Below are 27,249 nucleotides of genomic sequence, written 5' to 3'. Positions count from 1 at the left end.
TTAAATATATATATATATTTAAAGATTTTATTTATTTATTTGACAGACAGAGATTATAAGTAGGCAGAGAGGCAGGCAGAGAGAGAGGAAGCAGGCTCCCCGCTGAGCAGAGAGCCCGATGTGGAGCTTGATCCCAGGACCCTGGGATCATGACCTGAGCCGAAGGCAGAGGCTTTAACCCTCTGAGCCACCCAGGTGCCCCTTAAATATATTTTAAAAGATTTTTTTAATCATTGCCATGAGTGGAAAACTAGACTTTTCTTTTTTTTTTTTTTTTAAGATTTTATTTATTTATTTGACGGAGAGAAATCACAAGTAGATGGAGAGGCAGGCAGAGAGAGAGGAAGGGAAGCAGGCCCCCTGCTGAGCAGAGAGCCTGATGCGGGACTCGATCCCAGGACCCTGAGATCATGACCTGAGCCGAAGGCAGCGGCTTAACCCACTGAGCCACCCAGGCGCCCAAGACTTTTCTTAATATACATTTTAAGAAGCAAATAAATTACTAAAATTGAAAAAAAAAAAAACAGTAAAACTATGCCTTATACTATACTTGGATAATCACCATTTACATTTCACTAGAAATCTAGAAATAAAGTATTTTAATTTCTTAAAATAGCTAGAAGTCCCTACCTCAGCAACATTCATATTCACCTAAAACATGGGGTGACCACTGCATATTTCATTATTGATAGATGACAAGTTCTGTGCCATCATTCAGTACAAGACGAGCAGCAGAGACTCATCTGGATAGTCAGTCTCCGGACTGCCCATATTGCTGGGATATGAACTCTGATAGGAATCAGAGGATAATCCTTTCTGTCCACTATCTTTTCAAAGAATGAATTGATTGATTGATTGAGAGAGAGAGAGAGCGCGCATGCACAAAATGAGGGCCAGGAGGGTGGAAAGAGAGAGAGAGAGAACTCCAAGCAGGCTCCATGCTCAGCTCAGCACAGAACACTCAGCTTAGTGCAGAGCCCTACATGGGTCTTGATCTCACATCCCTAAGATCATGACCTGAGCTGAAATCAAGAGTTAGCTGCTTCACTGACCGAGCTACCTAGGAGCTCCCTCTGTCCTCCATCTTGAGAACTAAGGAAATCCTTATGAGAAGGAGGCTGATCAAACACAGGATATAACTTGTAACTACATGCGAAAATACCTCACTTTCTGCAATACGGAACAGCAAAAAATGGTTTTTAGGCTTAGGTGTTTATAATCTTTCACACTCTTGAGCTTTTTTTCTTTGGTGGCAGGCTCACTCCTTTTTGCTAATTACTCTAATAGGTCGGCGATGGCAACTTCATAAATGTTCATTTCAATAAGATTTAGAATGTATGTTTAGCCATTTTATTAATATACAAACAACTACAACCAAAAAACTACTAATACTTCCTAAGTGCCAGGCACTATGTTAAGCACTTATGGTGGATTATCGCAGTCATCAAAACAACCCAAAGCAGTTGGCATACTATTATCCCCACACAGGTAAATTGTCTTGTCGAAGGTCACAGGGCTAGTAAGTGACAGAAATGAGATTCAAAGCCGGATCTTTCTGCCTCACACTCAGTCTCTTGATCACTACCTAAGACTGCTGCCTAGTAGTCTCTTTTATCTCCATAACTAGCAAATAATCTATAATTAGGTACCAGCTTTGCCATTAACAACTCTGAAACCTTGGGACTCCTCCTGATCCTAGCTGATCACTGTTTCCTTTTGCAGCCGAGAAAGCCACACATTAGCAAAGACCTCTAGCTGAAATTTTGATTTACAAATACTATTGAACCTCTTTTTTCCTCTGCACTGTGAGATAGAGTAAACACATAGTCCTATGCCCATGCTATCACTCTGAGTGATTCATTAACTGACTGAGGTAAGTGGAGTTAATCTAAATACAAATTTACTTCTAACTTTTGGCCTTCCATTTTTTTTACATGCATAGATGTTGTTTATAATAAAAAGTCTTATCCAAATGATAGTATTTTTCCACCTTCCAATGACCCGAAAATACGCAATGAGGTAATTTTTGGCTTTCTTCTTTAAAATAAAATTGGGATAGATAAAATAGATATTTTTGTTTTTCGTAGGTTCTCTTATTTCTGAGAGAGAGCTACAACTAAATGGGCAATTAGGAAATAATATGATGTGGTCATCTATATCAGTTATAGAAAAATACCTATTTTGTATAAATCTATTATTTAAAAAAGCAGCTGAATTAACAAGATTTCCTGGTGCAGTAAACAGAACCAGCCAAGCAGAATGCACAATCAGGATTCCTGGGTTAACATCTGTCTTCTACTACTGGTGACCTTGAGAATGTCACCAACCTGAGTCTTATCTTCCTCAGTCAGATCACTCACTGCCAAGATCACTTCAACTCAAAAACTCTACAACTCCTCAAGACAGAAAGTAATAGAAATGCAAATAAAATGTAAATTAAAGTCTCATCCCTTGCATTTTAGTGCTTTCAGCCCATCCCATCAACCTGGTGTTAAGAACAGACTCATATCATGTGCTGTGCTAACAGCAATAAAGGAATTTCTGTCATATACTATAAAGCACCCAGACTAAGGTATGTGGAAAATTTTATTTCCTTAAGACGGAGAAGGTTGGCAGGGTGACTAAAGCAAAGCACAGAGATGATCAAATCCCTTTACTGGTGTAATAATCCATATCCATATCTCTGAATAACCAGGGCAGCTCTTTTAAAAATAGCCAATGTCATTGTTTAAACAATGTTTGCTAAAAATAGTATTCAAGTCATGGGTTTTTAATTTGTTAGCACAGTGTTCCTAGACATGAATTTCAAATCTACAGAGACTTGAAAGAAATTTAATTAAAGGATTGAAGATAACATTAGTTACAACAGTATAATAGATACCATGGCTGTAATTCTCAAAATTGTATTGGATGATTCTGAAATAAGATAGCCTTTCAATCATATTCATTACGAACAGTTCTCTAAGAATCCTTAATCATATCATGTTTGGCATGATGTATTAATTTAGCAACAGTGATATCTGTACATATTAATATGAAGGATGCGACTTCTATAGATCGCATTACTAGAAACGAGGACAGGTGTACCAACGTACGTGTGCTCTGGGTTAGTCCTTACCTTTTACTACCAGGTTTCCAGTGCTGCTAGCAGTTCCAAAATGGTTAGTGGCTATACAGGTATAACTTCCCGCATCTGATTTCGTCACATTGACAATTTTGAGGCTTCCATCTTCAGAAATGGTAATCCTGAAATTAAAACAAATAAACCAAAACGGTAGGTTTATCTCATAGGACTAACTGAAAATGATGTCTGTCATTCCATCATCTTTTAAACTATAAATCACGGCTAGATAGCTTGGCAGTCTCACCTTTGTTCAGGGTGTTTGTCTACATACTCATAAATATAATTAAGACATGTGACATATTTAGGACTTTCAACACTTTTCTTACTAAAGTGGTCTCAACATTCTGTTGGCATAAATGTTGGAAATACTAAATAGGTTGTAACCATTCTCTGTCTTTGGTGATTCTCACCACATTATGCATAGAGAAGGCTCATTGTTGGTCACCATCAATCTTAACACTATTGAGGTATAAGAAAAAAAAAAAAATCTCTTGATTGGCCAGTTGACGCATCTTCATTGAAAATGTTTTCTTCCGGGGGTGCCTGGGTGGCTCAGTGGTTTAAGCCTCTGCCTTCGGCTCGGGTCATGATCTCAGGGTCCTGGAATCGAGCCCCGCATCGGGCTCTCTGCTCAGCAGGGAGCCTGCTTCCTCCTCTCTCTCTGCCTGCCTCTCTGCCTACTTGTGATCTCTGTCTGTCACATAAATAAATTAAAAAAAAAATCTTAAAAAAAAAAGAAAAGAAAATGTTTTCTTCTGGAGCGCCTGGGTGGCTCAGTCAGTTATGCATCTGCCTTCGGCTCAGGTCATGATTACAGGGTCCTGGGATGGAGCCTGCTTCTCCCTCTGCCTGCTGCTCCCCCGGCTTGTGCTCTCCTCCCTCCACCATCTCTGTCAAATAAATAAATAAATAAATAAATAATCTTTAAAAAAAGTTTTCTTCTAGATGGTGGCTTAAATTAAATGAGTTATTAAGTATATTTATTTCTGACATATATCATACATTTTTAATGAGATGCGAGAAGTGAATTTTTTAAAAAATCCCACAACATGGTATGGCTTTGGCAGAACAGCAAACGTGGATGGCACATCTTAGGGTCCATAATTAGGAACAAATCTCTACCACCTGGGATGGAAACACTTGTACTGACAGGCACAAAACTGGAACAGGGAGGATTCTAGAGAACCCTATCTTCAGCATGACCTAAGACATAGCAGAAGAGGAAGGTACAGAGTTGAGTAGTTCATGCAGCCTGGCTGGGACACCAGCCAGAGAAATAAAAAAATGGACACAGATGGCTCATTGAAGATTACTGTCTGCTGAACCTCTACTCTATCCTTCAAATTTACCCACCTCTTTCTATCTTTTGTGCTCCCCTGATCTCACCTGGCCTATCACCAGCCTCTTTTTTTTTTTTTTTTTTTAAGATTTATTTATTTATTTATTTGACAGAGAGAGAGAGAGAGATCACAAGTAGGCAGAGAGGCAGGCAGAGAGAGAGGGGGAAGCAGGCTCCCTGCTGAGCAGAGCGCCCGATGCGGGGCTCAATCCCAGGACCCTGAGATCATGACCTGAGCCGAAGGCAGAGGCCCAACCCACTGAGCCACCCAGGCGCCCCTATCAGCAGCCTCTTAAATGATATGTCTATTTTTACTCTCGTACCTCAAATACATTCTTTGGTCAGTGGTCAGATGATCTTTTTAAAAGCTAGATCAGATTACATCACTGCTCAGCCTTAAAGATCCTTCTTTGCACCCCACTGCCATCAGTAAATTCTGTTCTAGAACCTACAAGGCCTGATGGATCTTGCCTTTGCCTTTCTCTTGCCTACTTATTTCATCCTCTTCTTTTTACCTTTCAATGAACTATAATTACACAGGCCTTCTGCAAGTCCCTGCAGTGTCTGGAACCCTTTCCCACCTCAGGGCCTTTCTATCTGCTCTTCTGCCTGCCACGGTATCAGGACCTAACGACCACTTTCTCACCCTCTCAGCACCTTACCTTAGAGGTGGCACTTTTCTTATGGCTCATATTTCTAAAGTGGATATTTTAATTTGTTATTCTCTTTTCTGGCAGCCACTTTGCTTTTTTCCTATCAAACACAACTAGAAGTTTTGCTTCCTTGTTAGCTGTCTCACTTGCCACCTGGCATATGAGCTTTTCTGAGGCCACAGACCATGTTTATCTTATGACTTAATCTCCAGGAACTAGTACCTAGGATGACACGTAGCAGAGTGGACAAGTAAATAAATAAATATCCTAAGAGAAAAATCAATAATATGTTACAGGAATTCAGAATGGCTAAGCCACTGAGAGCTAGTGATAGCCTTAAGAGTTTTTGATAAATATTTGAAAAAGTGGTCTCTGTGGTCACAGCTTCACTTAATAGAACTTTTGGCTAATCATTTTAAAACCACAGGTGAAGATTTAAATATACCAGTTTGCAAATGTTGTATATACATTTTATGAATGTGAAAAGGAGAAGCCAGGATGGAGAAGCCGCAGATTTCCTGATGACTCATTCCAGGTTCTTTGACTCAGGCTGATGAGAAGGTATGAAGTTATAAGAACTCTACAAAGGTGGGACGCCTGGGTGGCTCAGTTGGTTAAGCAGCTGCCTTTGGCTCAGGTCATGATCCCAGCGTCCTGGGATCGAGTCCCACATCGGGCTCCTTGCTCAGCGGGGAGCCTGCTTCTCCCTCTGCCTCTGCCTGCCATTCTGTCTGCCTGTGCTCGCTCTCCCCCCCCCCTCTGATAAATAAATAAAAGCTTTAAAAAAAAAAAAAGAACTCTACAAAGGATATTGGAATCAGAAGGATGGGTGTTCAGATTCCAGTTCTTTCAGCTCCAACCGTGGGATCAAAGGCAGTTGGCTAACTCTCCAAGTTTCAGTTTCCTCATTTATAAAACGGAGCTAACAATCCCAATTGGGTACTTTGTTAGGAAGAATTAGGTAAGATAATGTCAGTGAGATTTCTAGCACATTTCCTGGTATTTATTAGGTAGTAGTTATGGTGTTGTGATTATGTCATCTTTTAAAACTGTGTCCTCTTATTTAGTTATTTGTGCATATAGGAAAAATTGGACAACATTCTCTGAACATAATTTCCATTAATATAGTAATTAAGCCCACTTTTTGCACTCCAACTATTACGTTTGACAATCTGAAGTCAATATACAAATTAACCTAGTCCTCCCAAATCAGTATATAAAATGCAGACAAGGAGGTCCTTTGTTCATTCACGCCATAATACACACATAACAGTTGCTCAGTAAAGACCATATGATACCCCATTAGCCCAAGAGCAGATGTACTGATAAAAATTGCGTGGTAATTAAATCCTAATTCTCTCAATAATTACAAAAATAACTTCAGAGGAGTTAATCATATTCCCATTTATAAAATAATTCTCTGGAAACTGTAAAATGCTGGCATATGAGATCTCAGTAAGGAAGGTAACATTTCTTTTTTATATATGGAGTCGTTTTCCATGAGGTAACATAGATTTGGGGCATATTAAACACTGAGAGGTGAGCTGAGTCTTTCAAAGCACAAAGGCCTATTAATAGTTTGTACCATTAAAGTGGTACTGTAATTTCCAACACCTAAAGCCATTGACTGTATCATACTGTTTAATGCCAACAGGGTATGAATAAGGAAACAAGTAAAGGGTTTGTCATTGGATGACCTGGTATTAGCCTTGACTCTGATACTTGCTAAGTGTATGACCTGCCCTATTTACTTATGCCCTAAGGCAGGGCTTCTCAGCCTTGGCACTACTGACATTTTGGACCATATAATTCTTTGTCCTCTGAGGATATTTAGCAGCATCTCTGTCCCCAGTGGACTGGACTCCATGCGCTCTGTCTGTCTTCCCAAGCTGTGGCAATCAAAGATATCTCCAAATATGGCCAAATATGGGGCAAAAATCATCCCCAGCAGAGAGCTACTGGTCAAGGGCAGTTTTTATTCTTTTAATCTCAGTGGTTACTATCATGATTATCTTCCACAATGAGATAAGATATTTGAAATATTCTCTTAATTGTAAAGTGGTGTTTAAAAATTTTTTCTCACTTCCCACTGTCATTCCCATCCCTGCATCCTTAATGATGGTGTATACATTGCACAAAAGGCACCCGGCATATTGTTGCTATCCAGCTGTGGGACCCAGCTAGCTCTGCACAATATCTCTCAAGGCTCTCTTTGCCTCTTAACCCGCAAAGCTTCCTTATTCAATTTCCTTTAAGCTTTGTGAAATGACAAGGTAATTTTACAAATTGCAGTACTACTGATTTTTAAGATTTCAGTGCCTGACTTTGGTTAAGTGTTTTAATCTTCCCATTTTTTTTTCTTTTTTAAAGCAAAGAGATAAGAGTAGGCCTCCAAGGCTTGAATTCTAGACACTGAAAGAGATGAGTGAAGAAGATGATCTGTAGAACTGGTCATTTTTAGTGGCTGTTATTAAATTGCATTATATTTGTTCTGTTTATTTTTCCTAGGTATAGTCCAAATGTGAGTATAACATGGAATTTTATAAAATTCAACCAGTTTCTTATCCAAGCAATATAACATACTGATTAAAAACATAAAATCTGGGGGTGCCTGGGTGGCTCAGTTGGTTGGGTGTCCAACTCTTGGTTTCAGCTCAGGTCATCATCTCGGGAATGTGAAATCGAGCTCCTTGTTGGGCTCCACACCGGGTGTGGAGTCTGCTTAAGACTCTCCCTCTCTGGGACACGTGGGTGGCTCAGTTGGTTAAGCTGCTGCTTTTGGCTCAGGTCATGATCCCAGGGTCCTGGGATTGAGTCCCACATCCAGCTCCTTGATCAGCGGGGAGCCTGCTTCGCTCTCTGCCTCTGCCTGCCAGTCTGCCTGTTTGTGTTCTCTCTCTCTGACAAATAAATAAAATCTTAAAAAAAAAAAAAAAGACTCTCCCTCTCTGTCATCCCCTCCCCTTGCTCTTGTGCTCTCTTTCTCAAAAAAAATAAATGAATCTTAAGGAAAAAAACCCCATAAACTCTAAAACTATACTATCCAGGCATGAATCAATTCGTGCCACTTAACAGCTGTAGGATTAACATCTTTGTAAATTTCCTTACTTGAGATAATGGAATAATAAAAGTAACTCTATCTCACAAGGTGTCACAAAGGTGTGCACTGCTGAGACCAGTGTCTCTTACATGAAATGCAGGATGTAAGTGCATTAGCGAAATAATTTTATTAACTGAAGTTCTGTACCCTCCTAAATCTATTATTTCAGATATTAATAAAGGATTCTGTTAAGGTTAAGGCTACTACCAAGTAGTCTTATATTCTGAAATCCTGTGACATATTATTATGCTTAATGAAGCATATGGGTAACATCAAGGAGTAACAGAGGGGGATGAAAGATTGGACTTACTCATAGATATCTACTAAATACCTCCTGTCCACTACACCTATATAAATCAGGAGAATCTTAGATAACTGCATACCTAGAAGTGATGTCAGTGTGTTATATCCATAATGCATACATTTCTACAAATGCATACTAGAAGGGACTTAGTTTTGCCAGTGGGGAGTCTGCTTCACAGAATAAAGAAAGGTAAGGTCCAAGACCTGGCCTGTCAGGAGATCTTATTTCCCTATCTGCAGTGATTGGTTTAAGGACAGACATGCTACCCAAACCAGCAGCTATTTGAGGAAACAGTCTCTTTCTATTGATTATACATTTAGAGATGGAAATCTAGAACTGTTAGCAGTCATCTCACCTGTCATAGAAAGCATGCCTTGAAGAAACCAACCAAAGACAGGCAGAGACCAAGAGACAGAGAGAGAGGAGAAAATGTAAGAGCTCTTTGAGACCCTGTTTCTGTCCACAGCTAAGCCAACAGCTTCCTCCGCATGCTCCAGTTACATAATGCAGTCATTTAAGACATGAGGAATTTGGTTTTAATCCCTTGTAATTGGAAGAGCTCAGTATCTAGGGAAATTGGTGAACTTGTTCAGGAGATAGGGGTAGTGAAAGCAGAGAGGAGAGAGGAGTTCTTCAGATCATTCTTTGAGGGCTACCTCTACAGAACTTGTTGCTAAAAGACTGATTAACTCTGAAAAAATTGACCTGATTTTCCTTTATACACAGCTGTGCCATATACCTTTGACTATTTCTACAGAAAAAGGGCTAAGTTACAGTGATTTGCTGCTTTGAATTTATGGGATTTTTATAATTGGGAAATTAGTATAAAATTAGCATTTATCCTTGGAGTGCTAATTTCCACTAACTCAAGAAAGTTTTGAAACATAACTTAACACAAATGTTTAGATACTTGCTTCCTTTCAGTTGGAGCCTATCCCAGCTTAGAAAAAGTTTGTCAACTAATACTTCTACATTCATTTTTTTCCCTGTGAATACAGTTCTTGAATCCAATCCAAGATAGTTGTATTTTCACATTGGTTTCTTGGTGAGACTTCAGAGTTTCCATTTCATTTTAGTTTTCCCATTTCAGACTACTGGCTGACCTGTAGCTTTTAGCTTGATATTGAACTTTGAGCTCCTTCTAATACTCATGAATAGTGATCAAGTTAGATAAAAGGAATTGAAAATGTAAATCTGCTCCTGGCTTTGAACAGGTTAGCCCTGACCTACCTGTAGGCTCTTTTTAAATCATTGATAGTATCAGAGAAAAGTCAAAAATGATAAAGCAGCAAGTAGTAAAAATAAAGGTGTGACATAGGACTTAATTTTCCCTACATGAAAAAAAGGTCATCTAATTCACAACATAGTAAATTGTCCATTGCATAGAGAACAGTTGTTCCTCCACTTCATTTAAAGATTTCATATCCATAGAGGATAGGAACCTATCTGGAATTATGAGATAAATTGCATCTTTCTTTCTTAATATGAGGCTCTGGGTTATAGCCATTGAAGAGCTGACCTTGTCAGTCCTATTAATCAAAACCAGTCTGGGGACACTGGACCTTTTAAAATGCTGATCTTTCCTTTTTGGGGCTTTAGTAACAGATGACAGAAGCTGCCAAGTCCACAATATTCTATCACCCTAAAGAGAAGGGTTATCCCCAAATGATGACCTATGATTCTGTGAGCAGTTCTACACAGAAGCCCAACTACTGGTGAGAAACGTAGTGCATCCTCACTTGTCTGGAAACGCTTTCCTTATACTTAAAACCCCTGAAAGTACATCTCTCCCCTTCTGCAAAGGTGAGTATTATGGATTAATAACTTTTCAACAAACAAATAATGGAGGTTTCAAACCGTTAACTTTTAAATCATTTTTAATAGTGTTATATTAGGTAAATATAAATCATTTAAAATCTTGCATAATTAAAAAAAAAAATCTCAAGGAGTCAGAACAGCCTTCCTTCTCTTATACATGATGAGTACCAGAAAACATATTTGCCATTTAAATAACTATTTTTAAAGATTTTATTTATTTGTCAGAGCACAAGCAGGGGGGACGGGCAGGCAGAGGAAGAAGCAGGCTCCCCGATGAGCAGGGACCCTCCCCTCACAATGTGGGACTCAATCCCAGGACCCCAGAATCATGACCTGAGCTGAAGGCAGAGGCTTAACCTGCTGAGTCACCCAGGCATCCCATGTTTGCCATTTAAAAGCCTAACATAAAAGCATAGACTTACTCATTACAAAAGAGGTTAACATTCCTGGAGGGCTAAAATATATTATAAAATTTCAGACATGGTTAATAAGAGTACTGTTACTTCTCACCTCAAGCAAACTGGCAGTGTGATAGAGATGTCACAGGACTCCAGAGCCCAGGGGCCACCAGCAAGGTACTAGAATCAGGGCAATGAAGTTAGACATCCCTAAACCAGGGGTCCCTCTACCTTATGAGCCAGTACAGGGCTAGGAACATATGGTTTGGTAAATAATTCTTTATGGAGGCTAAACTGTTTGTGAGAGAGGCAATGTCTTTACTTGTCCTTCAGAAAACAGCAATACAACACTGTTTTAGATTGTAACACCCATGATAGAGTCGAAATTTTGAAGGAGTGGAGAAGTGGCAATGAAGAGACAGAGATAAAGGTTTGTATATTCAACCTAAGAACTGGAGAATTAGCCTGTGACCAACAGAGATGAAGACTTTTGAACTTGGTAGAGTTATTCCTGGCTTTGTGCCAAGTGAAAACTAAGAAAAGTCTAGAAGATGAACTGGCATTGGTGTGCTCTAGATAATAGCAAAAAAAACCCTAAAAACCAAAAACAAGAACAAAACACATAAAACCCCAAAAAACTTCACTCTTAATGAAAAAAACAAAACAAAACCAAAAACAAAATAACAACAACAACAACAAAAACCCCAAACTACTTGTTTTGGTTTGAATTAGGCTATCAATTTTAATAAAATTCAAAAGCATTTTCGCTTTGTGTAATTGTTAATTTTATGTGCCATCTTGACTGGGCTAAGGGATGATCAAATCGATGGTAAAGCAGTATTTCTCTGAGCCTTGAAGGTGTTGCTGAAAGACCTTAGCATTGGAGTTGGTAGACTAAGAAAATCGCCCTCGCCAGTGCAGATAGTATCAACTGGTCCTTTGAGGGCTTGGAGAGAATGAAAGAGAAGGAAGTTGAATTTGCTTTCTCTGTTTGAGCTAGAATACCTTTCGGCTTTGGCTTTGTGTATCAGCACTCCTGGTTCTTGGATCTTTGGACTTCTCCATGTCCCTGGCTCACAGGGCTTGGGAATCACTCTAAATCCTAACATTGGCTTTTCTGGATTTTCAGCTTGCAGACAGTAAGTCATGGGACTTCTGGGCCCCCAGAGTTGTGTGAGCCAATTCCTAGAACAAGTCTTTCCTTATATATCCTATTGGTTCTGTTTCTCAGGAGAACCCTGACCGATACAACTTTTAATTGGGATTTGCTTAAGTTTACTTCTGTATTTTAAGAAGGAAATTCTCAGCCTCATTGCAGAGAGGGGTTTATCCTGATTAATAGAAAGATAGATTGTTTTGTGGTAATGTGCAGTTTATAAACAGTCCACTGAGAGCCCTAGATGATGGCTTTTCTGTCCATCTTGAGAAAAGACGATGTTTCAGATTACGAATTTAAATGAAGGTCAGTGGAAAGATGCTTACTTCAAGGGCAGTTTCAGGCCAACCTGTCATTGATCTTTCTGTGTAGTCTCTGTGGCAGCAACAGACGCTGCTATTGAACAGACACCTTGGTGACAAAGTTCCCTTAGAGATAATTTGCTTTCTGTCGTAAGATCTGAGTTTAATAAACCACAGAATAACCTGTGTGTTTCAGTCTGCTTGAAGAACAGCCAGCAGTTCAGAGCCTACTGCCCTTGCCTCCAGCACTGTTCAAAAGAGAAAATAAACTTGTGTTTGCTTAACCTGATTTTATCCAAGTCTAACTTCCTCTGAACAAGAGTTTTAAAAGCTCTGTAAAAATAACCTGGAAGGGACTATCTTCCCAGGTAGAGATGAGTATTTAGATCTCAGAGTTAATCCTGGAGTTAATTTTAATTACTGTTTGGGACACAGTGCACGGATTGATGTGGGAAATAGTTTTCTTGGGCAGATACAACTTGGAGGTTTTATTTATTGACACTGTAAGCAAAAATCACCCAAAACACCATGCTTGGGGAAGAAAGAAATAAAGGACATATTTTTGTCTAAAATTTGTTTCTTAAATTGTTACCTTTAATTTATACAGGATCTCTCTGTATCTCCATTAATACAAGATTTAGGACTCCTTTCTTCCAAAAATTTATGACCTGAGCTAATTTCAGTATAAATCTGTAGGGCATTGTGAAGATGAATGGGGTAGGGACAGGAAAGCAATACCATATTTTACTCTCTACACCTCTATGTGTTTTTATCAAAGCATCATAATAAGTAATATTACTTGTATAATGAGAAAAAAATCTTATTATTAAACTCCAAGGTACTCAAAATATTTTATATAACAACCTCTTAGGATACTAGAAGAGCAGGTAAAAGAATAATTAAATGCAAAGCAAAGCTGTCTTTAGAAATAATTGAAAATAAAGAAGCAGACTGAAAGACCAGAGGGATGGCTGTAAATAACCTAAGTTGAGTGTTGGGAATGGCATGGTGCTGAGGAAGTTTACCAAGCACCTAGAATATACTATTGGGTGCTTGTACTTATTATCACTGTTAAACTATACAAAAATCCTGAGAAACATAATTATCCCAGTTTTTCAGATGAGAAAAATGAAATCAGGAAATGTCCAAGGTCAATGTAGTCAGTAAAGAATGGAGTTTCAAACTCAGCTCTCTCAACAAAGCCTGTACACTTCCTACCACGCCACCCTGTGTTGTTGAAGGGTATAACAAAGAAAGAAAACAAAAGGTAAAAATCATGATAACCCTATCTAAGAGATTTTCCTTAAATTTTCCATTAGGTCTTCGGTTATGATAGTTGGGTTTTGTTTTGTTTTTGCTTTTTCTTTTTTTCTGCTTTCTAACTAAGCTTGTCAAAATAGCTTTTTCTAATATTGAGAAATATGTGTTCACACTAATATCTAAAAACAGAAGTAAAAGTAAAGAATGTGTAAAAATGAGTCGAAGTTGTAATCATCGCAGGTTTCCTTACCCTTAAGTAACTAAAATGCCTGGAAGATTATATTAATTATTAATTAGAAAGGGGGGCCCACTATATAGATTACGTAATTTAGTAAGCAGGGGAGGTCTCTACAACACAAATAGCAATATTGGCCATGCTAGAAAAACACGTAATTTTCTCATGTACCCAACTCTCAACCCTTCAGGAATTGCAAGATTGTGGTTTGTGTGCTTCAACTTCTCATCCCAGAACTTTATAACATTTCTAAGTGAGGAAGTCAAAGTGGAATCGCCTTCCTCCTTTACATCAGTGATAGTACACTATTGTCAGGGCCCAGCTAAAATTCTCCAAGACTCTCCCTGCTTTGTACAGCACCTGCACGTAGTATTTCTGCCTTTGCTAGAAGTATAAAGGCTCAGGGTCACTTTAGTGGTCATTTAATATAAGCCTTCCCAAACTTCCTGGTATGCTCCTAATTTCTGCTCTACTCAGGCATGTACTACTGTCTAGTAGCATCTTCGCTCCACTATTTGTTAGACATGTGACTTAGGAAAGTCTCTTAACCTCTCCAGACTCCAGTTTACCTAGTCTCTAAAATAAGGGGCATAATAATAATACATCTACTTTGTAAGTTTTTCTGAGAGGGTTACATGTGAAAACACCTGTGAGGCATTTATAATTGTGGTGGTAAATAATAAGCACATTATCAATATTGGCCACACTGATCATTTTTATTATTATTTTCTTCATCATTATCATAATTAATAGTACAATATTTTAAGTGGCTCAAAGTTTAAAATTAAAGTAACTCAATAAAGGAAACATCAGGGGCACCTGGATGGCTCAGTCGGTTAAATATCTGTCTTTGGCTCAGGTCATGATCCCCAAGTCCTGGGACTCAGCCCCCATGTCAGGCTTCCTGCTCAGTGGGGAGCATGCTTCTCCCTCTCCCTCTGCCCTCCCCCCACCCACTTGTGCTCTCTCTCTCCCTCTCAAATAAATATAATCTTTTTAAAAAATAAAGAAAATATCATACTGCTATTATAGATCGAAACTAATATCCCTTGCCATAGATGCCAACCATAGAAATAAATATGATAAAAACATACCTAACATATTACATTCTAGTGGGGTGTAGTTATCTGCCAGGATATTGAGCCAGTAGCCTGCTTTTTCTTTGGGAAAGTGATATTACCCAGGGTTTCAAAGGTGTTCAGACATACTAGAACCAAACTGACTTTCCCCTTGGTGTACTCGGAAGCAGTGAAAAAGAACTATGTGATTCACTACCATTTAATGTCTGTATACTGTGTGCTGCCCAAGATCATCTGAGTACTTACAGAGATGCAAGTCTTCTTCATGAAACATACCTATTTCAACCGTGTTCCCAAGATAAAGTTCCATTATGACATTTTGACTAAGTGGACCATCGAACTGAGTGGACCATCAAACTGTGTTGGGCAGGTCCCATTACTGCAAATTCATGACATTTTGAAGTTGTCAGATCTATTCACATGGCATTTATCATATACTGTCAATATCCCATCACCCCAAATATCCAAAGAATTTCCAGACATCAGGGCCCCAGTCTTATACTTTTTTTTCTGTTGCCTTATCATTTTATACAGTACTTTATATACAAAGAGGTACACAGTAAATATGTTGATTACTGGATGAAAATACATTTAGTCTTGACAATTTTAGAGGGACTGGTGGATACCTCTTAGGATAGCAATCCTGATTTCTAACCTTTTTTGGTGGGTGGGTGGAAGTCAGAGATCTCTTTAAAAATCAGAAGCAGGGGCGCCTGGGTGGCTCAGTGGTTTAAGCCTCTGCCTTCAGCTCAGGTCATGATCTCAGGGTCCTGGGATGGAGCCCCACATCGGGCTCTCTGCTCAGCGGGGAGCCTGCTTCCCCCTCTCTCTCTGCCTGCCTCTCTGCCTACTTGTGATCTCTCTCTGTCTATCAAATAAATAAATAAAAATCTTTAAAAAAAAAATAAAAATCAGAAGCAAATCATAACATTATCTCCCCCAAATGCAGTACGCACATTGTGTTCTAAAGTTTACAGTTCTCCTAAAGCCCCTCTATGTCACAAAACTGTAAAGAGAAACCACTGTTCTGGAGTAAACATAGATGTCATGAAAATTTTGATTTATGAAGGTGTGTAAGCTGTATTTATTGTTTTCTATAAAGCTCGGGAAAAGGACTCTATGTGCTTAAGTTAATACTTGGGGTCCCCCCCCTTCCATTGGGATTATTTGTATGTGCTTGTACCTTCAGGTCTATTTTATACAGGAGAATTTCCATGATGAAGCCAAGTCCTTGTAGCAATCCTCTCTTCTCTCAACAAATATGCAACCAAGTGTCATGTGAAAAATGTAGACAGGGACCTGGTTGTTGTACTATTTTCCCCCCTAGATGAAAAAGAAAGCTATTTCTTTTCAAGAAGAGTCTTTTTTCTTTTCAGACAAACCATCTAAAAAGAACTATAAAGTCACACAGGTAATGGGTTTCAATAAATAATTCTCATGATGACAGAACATTTAAGGAATTGATATATGTGTCCTCTCCTACTTAATAGCCAAAATCTTCAAGGACCTTTTCCTAATTCCAAGGGGAAGTTGATGACAAAAAAGTGAAGAGCTTAAGAAAGGAGCAGGAAGCTCTTATAATTAAAGGTGTCTTGGTTGAGGGGCAGAACATAGTAATTTAGATATGCCAGTGATAAGGGGAGTTTGATAAGGATATGTGTGTTGGGGGGGGATGTTGAAGAGAACAGACAGCTGTGAATATGACCTACTTAGGGTAAAAAAAAAAAAAAGGACAGGATAATATCTGAGCATATTTGTCTTGTACATGTATAAAATAGTTCCTGGCAAATGCTTCCCTAATGATCAGCGTACCACATCTCTTGGAGAATCTAGTAAAAGAGGTTTTGTATAAATGTTAAACTCAAAGGAATGATGAAAAGAATATAGTAATCCTGAAAATACTGATAATTTCAAGCAACCAAATGTGCCACAGTTATTTTCAAATAATTCACAGTAGTGAATTATTCAAATAGAAGACCTCTCATTACTTAAAGAATTAGATTGGCTAATATAACCCCCAACAAAGCATACTTTGTTGCTTTCTCAGTGTGCCCAATATCTCAGGCCAAATAATGCAGAATTTTTAGGCATGTCTGCATTGGGTTAGACTCTCAAAGTCAGACAAGGAGCCTATTAGGAGCTTCATGTGTTGTGCCTGGGAGTGAGTGAGCTTGAGTGTGCGTGTGTGTGTTTATGACTTAGGTCCAAAAATAAGAAACAGAGAGGTTATGAATGCTTATAGGTTTCAGTGATCTATGAGAAAAGGATGCTAATAGCAAATTCACTTTTTTAAAGTAACCTTAGTAATAAGTGATTTATGGATATTCTCTTTGTAGCAAAGAGCAGAAAGAGAAAAAGTTGAAAAGAATATAAAACATCAGGAGGTCTGTATAATTAATCAGCAATCCTACAAAGTATGCCATAAATTAGAGCTACAATTATACCACTGTGCTTGGAAAATAGGAAACTGGACTTTTTATATAAGCATTCAGGTTTATTTTTTAATATCTATCCCTAGCATCATGTAAAGTGCACTTTAGGAAATGTGGCTAAGAGAGTTAATGCTTTCATCGCTGCTATTTACAACCTAATTTGCAAGTTTTTACAGCATCTTAATAGTCACACTGCAGTTAAGAAAGAAATATCTTGCCATTCTTGAAGTTCCTTGTCAAGAAAGAAAACTTTAAAAGTCACTGGAAAATAAATTTTCAATGGATACTAAAATTTGCTATGAACCATTTTCCATTTGTGAAATTAAGTCTAAAATTAGCTTTTAAAATATAAGTTGGTTCCTTTGCAATTTTAAACTCTGTTTTTTTCTAAAGGCAGTATACTCCAAGGTATACACTATTACTGAATTATTTATTCCAAAGATTCTGGAATTTCTCATTGTCTTTATGTTATATGTAAAGATTTATGTCGTTTGGGAAAAATGTTTGGAGAATACAAATTACAACATGATGGCAATAAAGAAGTCAAACTCTCTCTCTTCACAGATGACATGATACTTTTTATGGAAAACCCAAAGACTCCACCCCCAAACTACTAGAACTCATTCAGCAATTCAGTAATGTGGCAGGATACAAAATCAATGTACAGAAATCAGTGGCTTTCTTATACACTAACAATGAAAATACAGAAAGGGAAATTAGAGAATCAATTCCATTTACTATAGCACCAAGAACTGTAAGATAACCTGGGAATAAACCTAACCAAAGAGGTAAAGGATCTGTACTTGAGGAACTACAGAACACTCATGAAAGAAATTAAAGAAGACACAAAAAGATGGAAGACCATTCCATGCTCCTGGATTGGAAGAATAAATAAATATTGTTAAAATGTCTATACTGCCTAGAACAATCTATACTTTCAATGTCATTCCAATCAAAATTCCACTGGCAATTTTAAAAGAGATGGAGCAAACAATCTTAAAATTTGTGTGGAATCAGAAGAGGCCCTGAATTGCTAAGGAAATGTTGAAAAAGAAAAACAAAACTGGGGGCATCACGTTGCCTGATTTCAAGCTTTACTACAAATCTGTGATCTTCAAGACAGCATGGTATTGGCACAAAAACAGTCACATAGACCAGTGGTACAGAGTAGAGAGCCCAGATATGGACCCTCAACTCTATGGTCAAATACTCTTCAACAAAGCAGGAAAAAATATACAATGGAAAAAAGACAGTCTCTTCAATAAATGGTGCTGGGAAAATTGGACAGCTATGTGTAGAAGAATGAAACTGAACCATTCTTTTACACCATACACAAAGATAAACTCGTAATGCATAAAAGACCTCAACATGAGGCAGGAATCCATCAGAATCCTAGAGGAGAACATACGCAGAGGAGGACCTCTTTGACATCAGCCATAACAACTTCTTTCAAGATATGTCTCCAAAGGCAAAGAAAACAAAAGCGAAAATGAATTTTGGGGACTTCATCAAGATCAAAAGATTCTGCACAGCAAAGGGAAACAGTCAGCAAAACAAAGAGGCAACCCACAGAATGGGAGAAGATATTCACAAATGATAATAGAGACAAAGGCCTGATATCCAGGATCTATAAAGAACTCCTCAAACTCAACACACACAAAACAGGTAATCATGTCAAAAAATGGTCAGAAGACATGAACAGACACTGCTCCAATGAAGGCATACAAATGGCTAACAGACCCATGAAAAAATGTTCATCATCACTAGCCATCAGGGAGATTCAAATCAAAACTGCATTGAGATACCACCTTACACCAGTTAGAATGGCCAAAATTAACAAGACAGGAAACAACGTGTGTTGGAGAGGATGTGGAGAAAAGGGAACCCTCTCAACTATTGGTGGGAATGGAAGTTGGTGCAGCCACTTTGGAAAACAGTGTGGAGATTCCTTAAGAAATTAAAAGTTGAGCTTCCCTATGATCCTGCAATTGCACTACTGGGTATTTACCCCAAAGATACTAATGTAGTGAAAAGAAGGGCCATCTGTACTCCTATGTTCATAGCAGCAATGGCCACAGTCACCAAACTGTGGAAAGAACCAAGATGCCCTTTACGGATGCATGGATAAGGAAGATGTGGTCCATAAATACAATGGAGTATTATGCCTCCATCAGAAAGGATGAATACCCAACTTTTGTAGCAACATGGATGGGACTGGAATAGATTATGCTGAGTGAAATAAGTCCAGCAGAGAGAGTCAATTATCATATGGTTTCGCTTATTTGTGGAGCATAACAAATAGCATGGAAGACATGGGGAGTTAGGAGAAGGGAGTTGGGATAAATTGGAGAGGGAGATAAACCATGAGAGACTGTGGACTCTGAAAAACAATCTGAGGGTTTTGGAGGGCAGCGGGTGGGAGGTTGGGTGAGCCTGGTGGTGGGTATTATGGAGGGCATGTATTACATGGAGCACTGGGTGTGGTGCTTAAACAATGAATTCTGGAACCCTGAAAAGAAATTAAAAGAATAAATAAAATTTAAAAAAAATTACAACATGATTCATGATTCTTGGCTTCCCTACCAGCTTATGTTACACCCCTGAATTAATTCCAGGTCATTCACTAGGGTAATTTTTCTGGAACAACAAAAAAAAGCCATTAAGAAAGGCCAATTTTCTATATATAAGAAAGACCATATGCAGGGGAAGAGTCTGGGTTGCAACCTGTTTTTAAATTCCTATACCCATCTGACCTTTCCTGACCATCAGGTGCCCATGCTGCTTCTCAAAATAAGCTCAAAGTCATCACCTTTAAGGCATATTATAGTCATCTTCCTAATTTTTGTAACCTTCCCAAACAATAAAGTAAGTGAACACAGATTCCCTCATTTTGGTCTGCTCTGTTTAACACAAACATAATCAGGTTATGGTTATTTCTTGAGCACTGGCTATAGAAAAGGCACTGCGAATACCACAAAAGGAAAATCAAAAGGAAAGAAGCGGCATTGCTATGACCAGCTTTCCTGTAGAGAGGCATCAACTGTATTGCCTATCTAACACCCATTCCTAATAATTCTGATTTTCCTTTCCCCAATCTCAGACCACACAGTTTGGAGGGTAATGGAACCAACACCTAGATATTGGGGAATTCATGTGATGCAGGTGGGACCCATGAGAGTATCACATGATTTTGATTAAGGAGATTGGTTCAAGGGGTATGCATGTCACTTATTCTAGGTCAATCAGAGTAAATTATCACCTTTTCTGCTTATCACCTTAAGACCTTTGCAAAAACAAAGCAAAACAAAACAAAAAAACAAAAAAGAGGTAAACATTTTCTGCTAGTTACTAAAATGGTAGATGATCTGCCAGGGGTCACCTGTCATTTATAGCAGAGAACAGCCTGTCTGAGAAAGAAACCAAGAGAAACCAAGCCTCAGTGATATTTCCCATAGTACACAGACCAAACACTGGAATTTTCAGATACAACAGTTGGCAAATGCCCCATGAAGGGTGATGAAAATGCTCTCAAACCAGGTTATGGTTATAGTTGAAAAACAGTAAATTTACTCAAAACTCATTGAGGTGTACACTTAAAATGGGTAAACTTTACGGTATATAAATTATAGTGCAATGAACTTGTTTAAAAATCCCCTGTAAGCCAGTTTAAGTTGGGTTTCTATCATCTATAATCCAAAAAGTTGTGACAAATACAGTCCTACTGGTGAGAGGGTGTACAGAGAGAAAAGATACATGCATGTCAATAGATGATACATCACATGAGTGACATGCCAAACGGAGGAGGTCAATACGGGTAGTTATGCTGATTCTTACGGCCCACTCCCTATCTACCTCCGCACCAGACTATAAACTCATGAAATAGAGTTCTTTTCCTCTTTGTGCTCAAAACGTGGTGCAGTAATGACTCAGAGAGGGTGCACTAAAATATGTTTGTTCTATGGTGGTGGTGGCAGAACTCCTGGGGAGTTGTTCTGAGAAGTGGCTGGTATTAAGATAGTTCACAGTGATCTTGACAAGATGAGACATTCAAGTGTTTGGCTTCCCTTTTCCTGACTTCTCACGGAAAGCCTTTTGTGCCTTGTAACGAATTATAGAGTTCAAACTTTGTTGTTAGTGCTATTTTTTTTTTTCCAGAAAAATCAGGTACAAATTATTTGGGAAGACGACATCTGAACTGTCAAGTTCATGACCCAAACCAGACAAATTCCCTGGATAACTGCTCAGTTCTTCACCTCAGTTCGTCCACATGCGACAGAGTTCTTTGGAGGGATTATATCCTCTATACATTTAGCTTGGCCCCTCCACATTTTTCTCAGTGCTGATGCACTTCTTCATCTGTTTAGGAATACATGCCAGAGTACAAAATGATAGATTCTGATACTTATCTTACTTTCGAGGAGGGGGAAAAAAAGCATATTGTAATCAACTTCCAAGAAACTTAAAAAGTGATTTTCTTGTGAGGAGAAATATGTACATGCCCACAGATTCTGCACTCAGTTCGGCTGCTGACAAACCATTTTTGGAACTGTTCTTGAGATTAGTGCAGAAAAACAGCAAATGCAATCTCAGCTTATTTGTTCCAGCTGATACCATCTGAACAGAAGCCCAAAGGCATGGGCTTTTGAGATAAGGCAGACTTCCCTAACATTCAACTGAAAATGGTCATGGTTCGAAGACAGATGACCCACCCCACTTTTAACTGACACAATGTGAAGTACAGAACATGGCACAACTTTGCAACTTTTGTTTTAAGCCCAATCTCATCAAAACTGTTGTTGTGTGTTGGTTATTTGTTTTTTGAAATAAATTCTTCTGAAGTAAGTATTTGTAAAATAAAATACCTTTCTTCCCAGAGTTAACTCACTTTAGAATGAGTCTCTGTACATAAAAGTTTTGACTTCATTCATCACTCCTTTATTGACTTACCATTAGCAAGTTGTACAGTTTCCTTCTCCAAAACATGTTGGAGCTGGACTGTTTCTTGGTTTTAAAAGTGCGTGATTGTAGGGACACCTGGGAGGCTCAGTCAGTTAAGCATCTGCCTTCAGCATGGGTCGTGATCCCAGGGTTGTGGGATAGAGGCCTGTGTTGGGCTCCCTGCTCTGTGGGGAGCCTGGTTCTCCCTGTCCTCCCTGGCTACGTTGAGAAGACATATGTTGAGAAGACATAATGTCTTTAATGGTACACAGTTGAAATTAAATTCAAAATATCAGTTGTTTGTAGGAAAGCCATCCAAAAAATATGCCCAACTAGGATTTACACTAGCTGTCAATGGTTAGTAGATAAAATTCACTAGAAAACTGAAATTCCCAAACAGTGAACAGTCAAGGTTAAAAAGAAAATGTTTACGTCAACTGGCTTAATTCTTCCTTTCTTTCTTTATTCTCTCCTTCTTTCCATCTCCCCTTTATTCAGTACGTATGAGCCCTTAGCAATTACGATAGGTTCTTAGGCACTCAAGATGAATAGAGCAGGCACAACTCGGAGCAGGGCAGGGCTCCTCCCCTGTCCCTTCCGTTTATAGTTCTCTGGGAGAATTCTATTTTTCAGTTTTGGGTTTTTTTTGTGTGTGTTTTCGTTTGCATTTTATATCTTGTATTTATCCCCTAAACATGTTTTGTATTTTTTCTTTCTTTTTTTAAGAAAAGAAACTCGTTTGTATATATATAGATATTTGCATGATATACTGTAGTGGACGTTTGGTTCCTCAGAAGGTCTTGCTGCACTACGTCCCTCTTAACTGTATTAAACACATTTCATATGTAAATAAAGGTGGGACATTGGCAAAAAAAAAAAAGAAAAAAAGAAAAAAAAAAAGAAAGAATAGAAATAGTCCCTGGCCTTCTAGAAACACACAATCTGGTTAAAATGGAAAATCCCACCACCGTCATCATCAATAAATAACAGAGAGACTAGATAATGTGGTTAACTGAGGGGAGATATGTATCTGTAGGATATTCTGAAAACATAGCAGAGATCCCGGGTAGCGATGAAACAAGGAAGGTTTTCTTTTCTTTTCTTTTGTAAGATTTTATTTATTTATTTGAGAGAGAGAGCATAAACGGGGGCTGGGGGGGCAGCAGAGGGAGAAGCAGACTCCCTGTTGAGCAGGGAACATGGTGTGGGATTCTATCCCAGGACCCTGGGATCATGACCTGAGCCCAAGATAGGTGCTTAACCAACTGAGCCATCCAGTCACCCCAAGAAAGGTTTTCATGGACATACACTGGTTCTTCAAGGATATATAGGAGTTCGATACATATGTGGAAAGGAGACTATGTAGAAAGGTAATACCACCTGGTCAGGCATTCGCTCTGAGTCAGAAGGGGGCTAGAGGATTCAGCAAGGGCCTAGGTCACAAAGAGCCCTGTAAGTCTTGTTAGAAGCAAAGAATTTAGGGTCACCTTGGTGGCTTCAGACTCCTCTGTTTTGGCTCAGGCCATGATCTCAGGGTCAAGAGACTGAGCCCCACTTCAGGCTCCATGCTCAGCTGGGAATCTGCTTGGAATTCTCTCCCTCTGCCTTTCCCATTATTAATTTTTAAGATCTTAAAAAAAATGAAGGAAAGACTTTATGCTAGGTTAAGTGACTTAAAGCATGGAAGGGATACCATTGGATTTGCATTTTAGAAACATCACACTGACGAATGAGTGAGGAAATGAATTTGAGTCCACGAAGGAAGGCAGTGAAACCCAGTAGGAAACTCTGGCAAGAGTCCAGATTGATGCTGTCCAAGAGATGGTTACTAGGCATATGTGGCTATTAAATTAAATTTAATTAAAATATACTGAAGTTTAGGGGCACCTGGGTGGCTCAGTGGGTTAAGCTGCTGCCTTCGGCTCAGGTCATGATCTCGGGGTCCTGGGATCGAGTCCCGCATCGGGCTCTCTGCTCAGCGGGGAGCCTGCTTCCCTCTCTCTCTCTCTCTGCCTGCCTCTCCGACTACTTGTGATCTCTCTCTGTCAAATAAATAAATAAAATCTTTAAAAAAATATATACTGAAGTTTAAATTTCAGTTTGCTAGTTGCCTTAGCTACCTTTCAAGTGCTCATTAGCTGCATGTGTCAAGAGGCTACCATACTGGACAGAGCAGATACAGAATATTTCCATCGTTACAGAAACTGCTTGGATGCTGTTAGACTGGACAAGAGATGCGAAGAATAGGAACTAGAGCAACTATGGCCAGGATGACCACAAAAAAAGCATAGGAAGAAAATTCAGAAGGAGAATTAGGTACTGATTGGACGGATGTGAGTGGAGAGTGAAGGAAGGTTCTGACACGCTTGATTGCAATCAGACAAAGAATGTGGGAAGTTTTCTATGGAGGTGATAATCAGCTAAACTTCATTTATTAATTTTGAGTCTATGTAGGTAGAAAATGATGCCTAAGATAATGCCTTCATTCTATAATTACATTTTGTAAATATGGAACAGTTTTAAATAATCATAGAATATTGTTATTAGGAGGGGACATCCAATTTTCAAGTCAGAAACCATAGTAAGACCTTTGCCTTATTCACTGCTATATCCTTAGGCCCTATTATGGTGCCTGATATATAGAAAAGCACAAATAAATTCATTTTGAATGAATGAATGAATGAATGAGTGAGTGAATGAATATAGCCCAGAGAGGTGATGTGAAGCACTGGGTAAAGTGGAACAATCACTGTTAGTGGAGAAATACGGTTAAACTTTCAGTTATGCTATTAGCTAGATACTGAATTACAGATAAATCATAGGTCTTTAAACCTTAGTTTCTTTATCTATAAATGAAGCATTCGGTCATGGTAGTGATTTAAAAAAACTGATTTACAAACAAGTGCACTGAAGTTTGTAAAGTGATATGCTGGTTTAAGTTGGTTGTTTATTATTTTTATTTTTATTTTAGATTTTATTGAAATTCAAGTTCATTAACATACAGTGTATTGCTAGTTTCGGGAGAGGTATTTAGTGATTCATCAGTGGCAAAGAACACTCAGCGCTCATTATATCCCAAGTGTCCTCCTTAACGCCCATCACCCAGTTATGCCTTCCCTCCATCCACCTCCTCTCCAGCAACCCACAGTGTGTTCCCTAGAGTTAGGAGTCTCTTATGGTTTGCCTCGCTTTCTGTTTTTATCTTATTTTCTTTTTCCTTCCCTTATAATTTCACTAACACGTGGAATTTCAGAAACAAAACTGATGACCATAGGGGAAGGGATGGTGTTTATTACTATTAGCCAGGATTACCTATTTCCTTACTCAAGGTCTGGTCCATGGATCAGCAGCACTATAGTATCTGGATGCTTCTAAGAATTACAGAACATGACTCTTCAGTCCAGAACTTCTGAATCAAAATCTTTTATTTTAATAAGATTTCTAGATATTTGCATGCTCCTTAAAATCAGAAAAACACTAAGCTACTTATTAACTGACTTGGAATTTCAACTGGAGTCTCCCAACTCTTAGAAGACAAGAATGAAAGAGTCGATGCAATTACTAAGTCAATTTGGTGGAAAACATGAGTCTGATTTATTCAAAGGAAAATTCATGGGCTTATCATAACTAATCAATAGGACTAGGATATTGCTAGTTCCTTCCTTCCTTCCTTCTTTCCAAGATTCTTTATTTTATTTGACAGAGGGAGAGAGACAGTGAAAGAGGGAACACAAGCCGGGGGAGTGGGAGAGGGAGAAGCAGGCTTCCTGCAGGGCAGGGAGCCCGACCCAGGGCTCAATCCCAGGACCCTGAGATCATGATCTGAGCTGAAGGCAGATGCTCAATGACTGAGCCACCCAGGCGCCCCTCTTGCAATCCTCCCTCCCACCCCGGTGCGATCTGATTTTCTTATGTAGATCCAGTCTTGGTAGTGGATGAATCAACAATGAAATTGTTGATTCTTGGATGAGGACAGGGATAACATGTAATTGCTTTCCAGATGACACAAGTTGAGAGAGGCATAGATGACATATTGTGTATCAGTGAGTCCTATCATGAGGCAGAAACAACATTTTGAATGACGGTATTAAATTCCTAAACGATCTCCATCATCAGGAATGTTAGGCTGGATAATAAATGATAGTTAATAGGGATAAATAGAAATGTCTCTATTATGGCCCCAAAGCATTAATAATGCAAATATAATATTCTTTCATTTGTTAAACAGATGTGTAATAAGAACACACCATGTGTCAAGCAATGCACTAGAAAGGCAATGGTGAGCCAAGTGATGAGGTTCTGAATTCATGGAAATTATCCTCTTTGGGGTAAGATCATTTATATTATGGGTAACTATTCTTACATTCATTAATTCAACAAATAGTTCTTGAGTCTCCACTGTAAGCCCTGAAGTCTTGTGGGTATTGAGTATATAGCAGTAAATAAGACAAATAATGTCAATGCTCTCCAGGAGCTTAAATTTTAGTGGAAGGAGGGAGGTAATAAACAATAAAGCAAATATATGAATGTGATAATTCAGTTGAGCAATATGTGCTTAGAATAAAATACAGACACTAATATGATAGATTTGTGTGCTCCAGGAACAGTGAGAACGCTAGTGGGATAAGAGATAAGTTTGATTGCTAAAGCTTGGTTAGGTCGTCTAGTAAGACATCTAGATTTTATTTCCACAAAATGTGAAGACAAACAATCATATGCATAAATGCAAAATTACATCATAATAAAAGGAGAAGTACATGGTATTTATTACAAGAGTTTATGATAAGGGCAATGGAGTCTAAGTGATAATGCCACTGGATCTGAAGCATGAGGGCTAACCAGGCAAGAGAAAGTAGGAGGTAACAGAAAGCAGGAGAGTGCCTCCTGGTAGAGGAAGGGATATGATCACGATGGAAGAAGACATGGCATAGATTAGAGGAACAGTGAGAAAAATAATTACTAAATTTTAGGGGACTTATATTCAGCACGTGTCAATGGAATGATAAAAGTGCCAAGAATGTCAACATAATTGTAGGGTTGCATTAATAGATACACAGCATCCAGAATGAGGGAGATGATAGCCCCACTCTACTTGATGCTGATCATACCGA

General features: G+C 38.7%; 1 protein-coding gene across 10 annotated transcripts in view; it reads right to left on the bottom strand.

Moving 5' to 3' along the window:
* The window catches only part of CNTN4 (contactin 4), a 935,293-nt gene that overhangs the window by 77,400 nt on the left and 830,644 nt on the right, over window positions 1–27,249 (bottom strand). For all 10 annotated transcript variants that reach the window (XM_032325555.1, XM_032325501.1, XM_032325492.1 and 7 more), the window contains one exon: window positions 3,119–3,246. In XM_032325555.1, coding sequence (XP_032181446.1) covers window positions 3,119–3,246 — 128 coding nt within the window. The remainder of the gene's footprint in view (window positions 1–3,118; window positions 3,247–27,249) is intronic.

The sequence above is a fragment of the Mustela erminea genome, chromosome 1 (assembly GCF_009829155.1).
Source record: "Mustela erminea isolate mMusErm1 chromosome 1, mMusErm1.Pri, whole genome shotgun sequence".
In the NCBI taxonomy this organism is placed as follows: Eukaryota; Metazoa; Chordata; class Mammalia; order Carnivora; family Mustelidae; genus Mustela; species Mustela erminea.
This window is presented reverse-complemented; position numbering and strand designations above follow the sequence as displayed.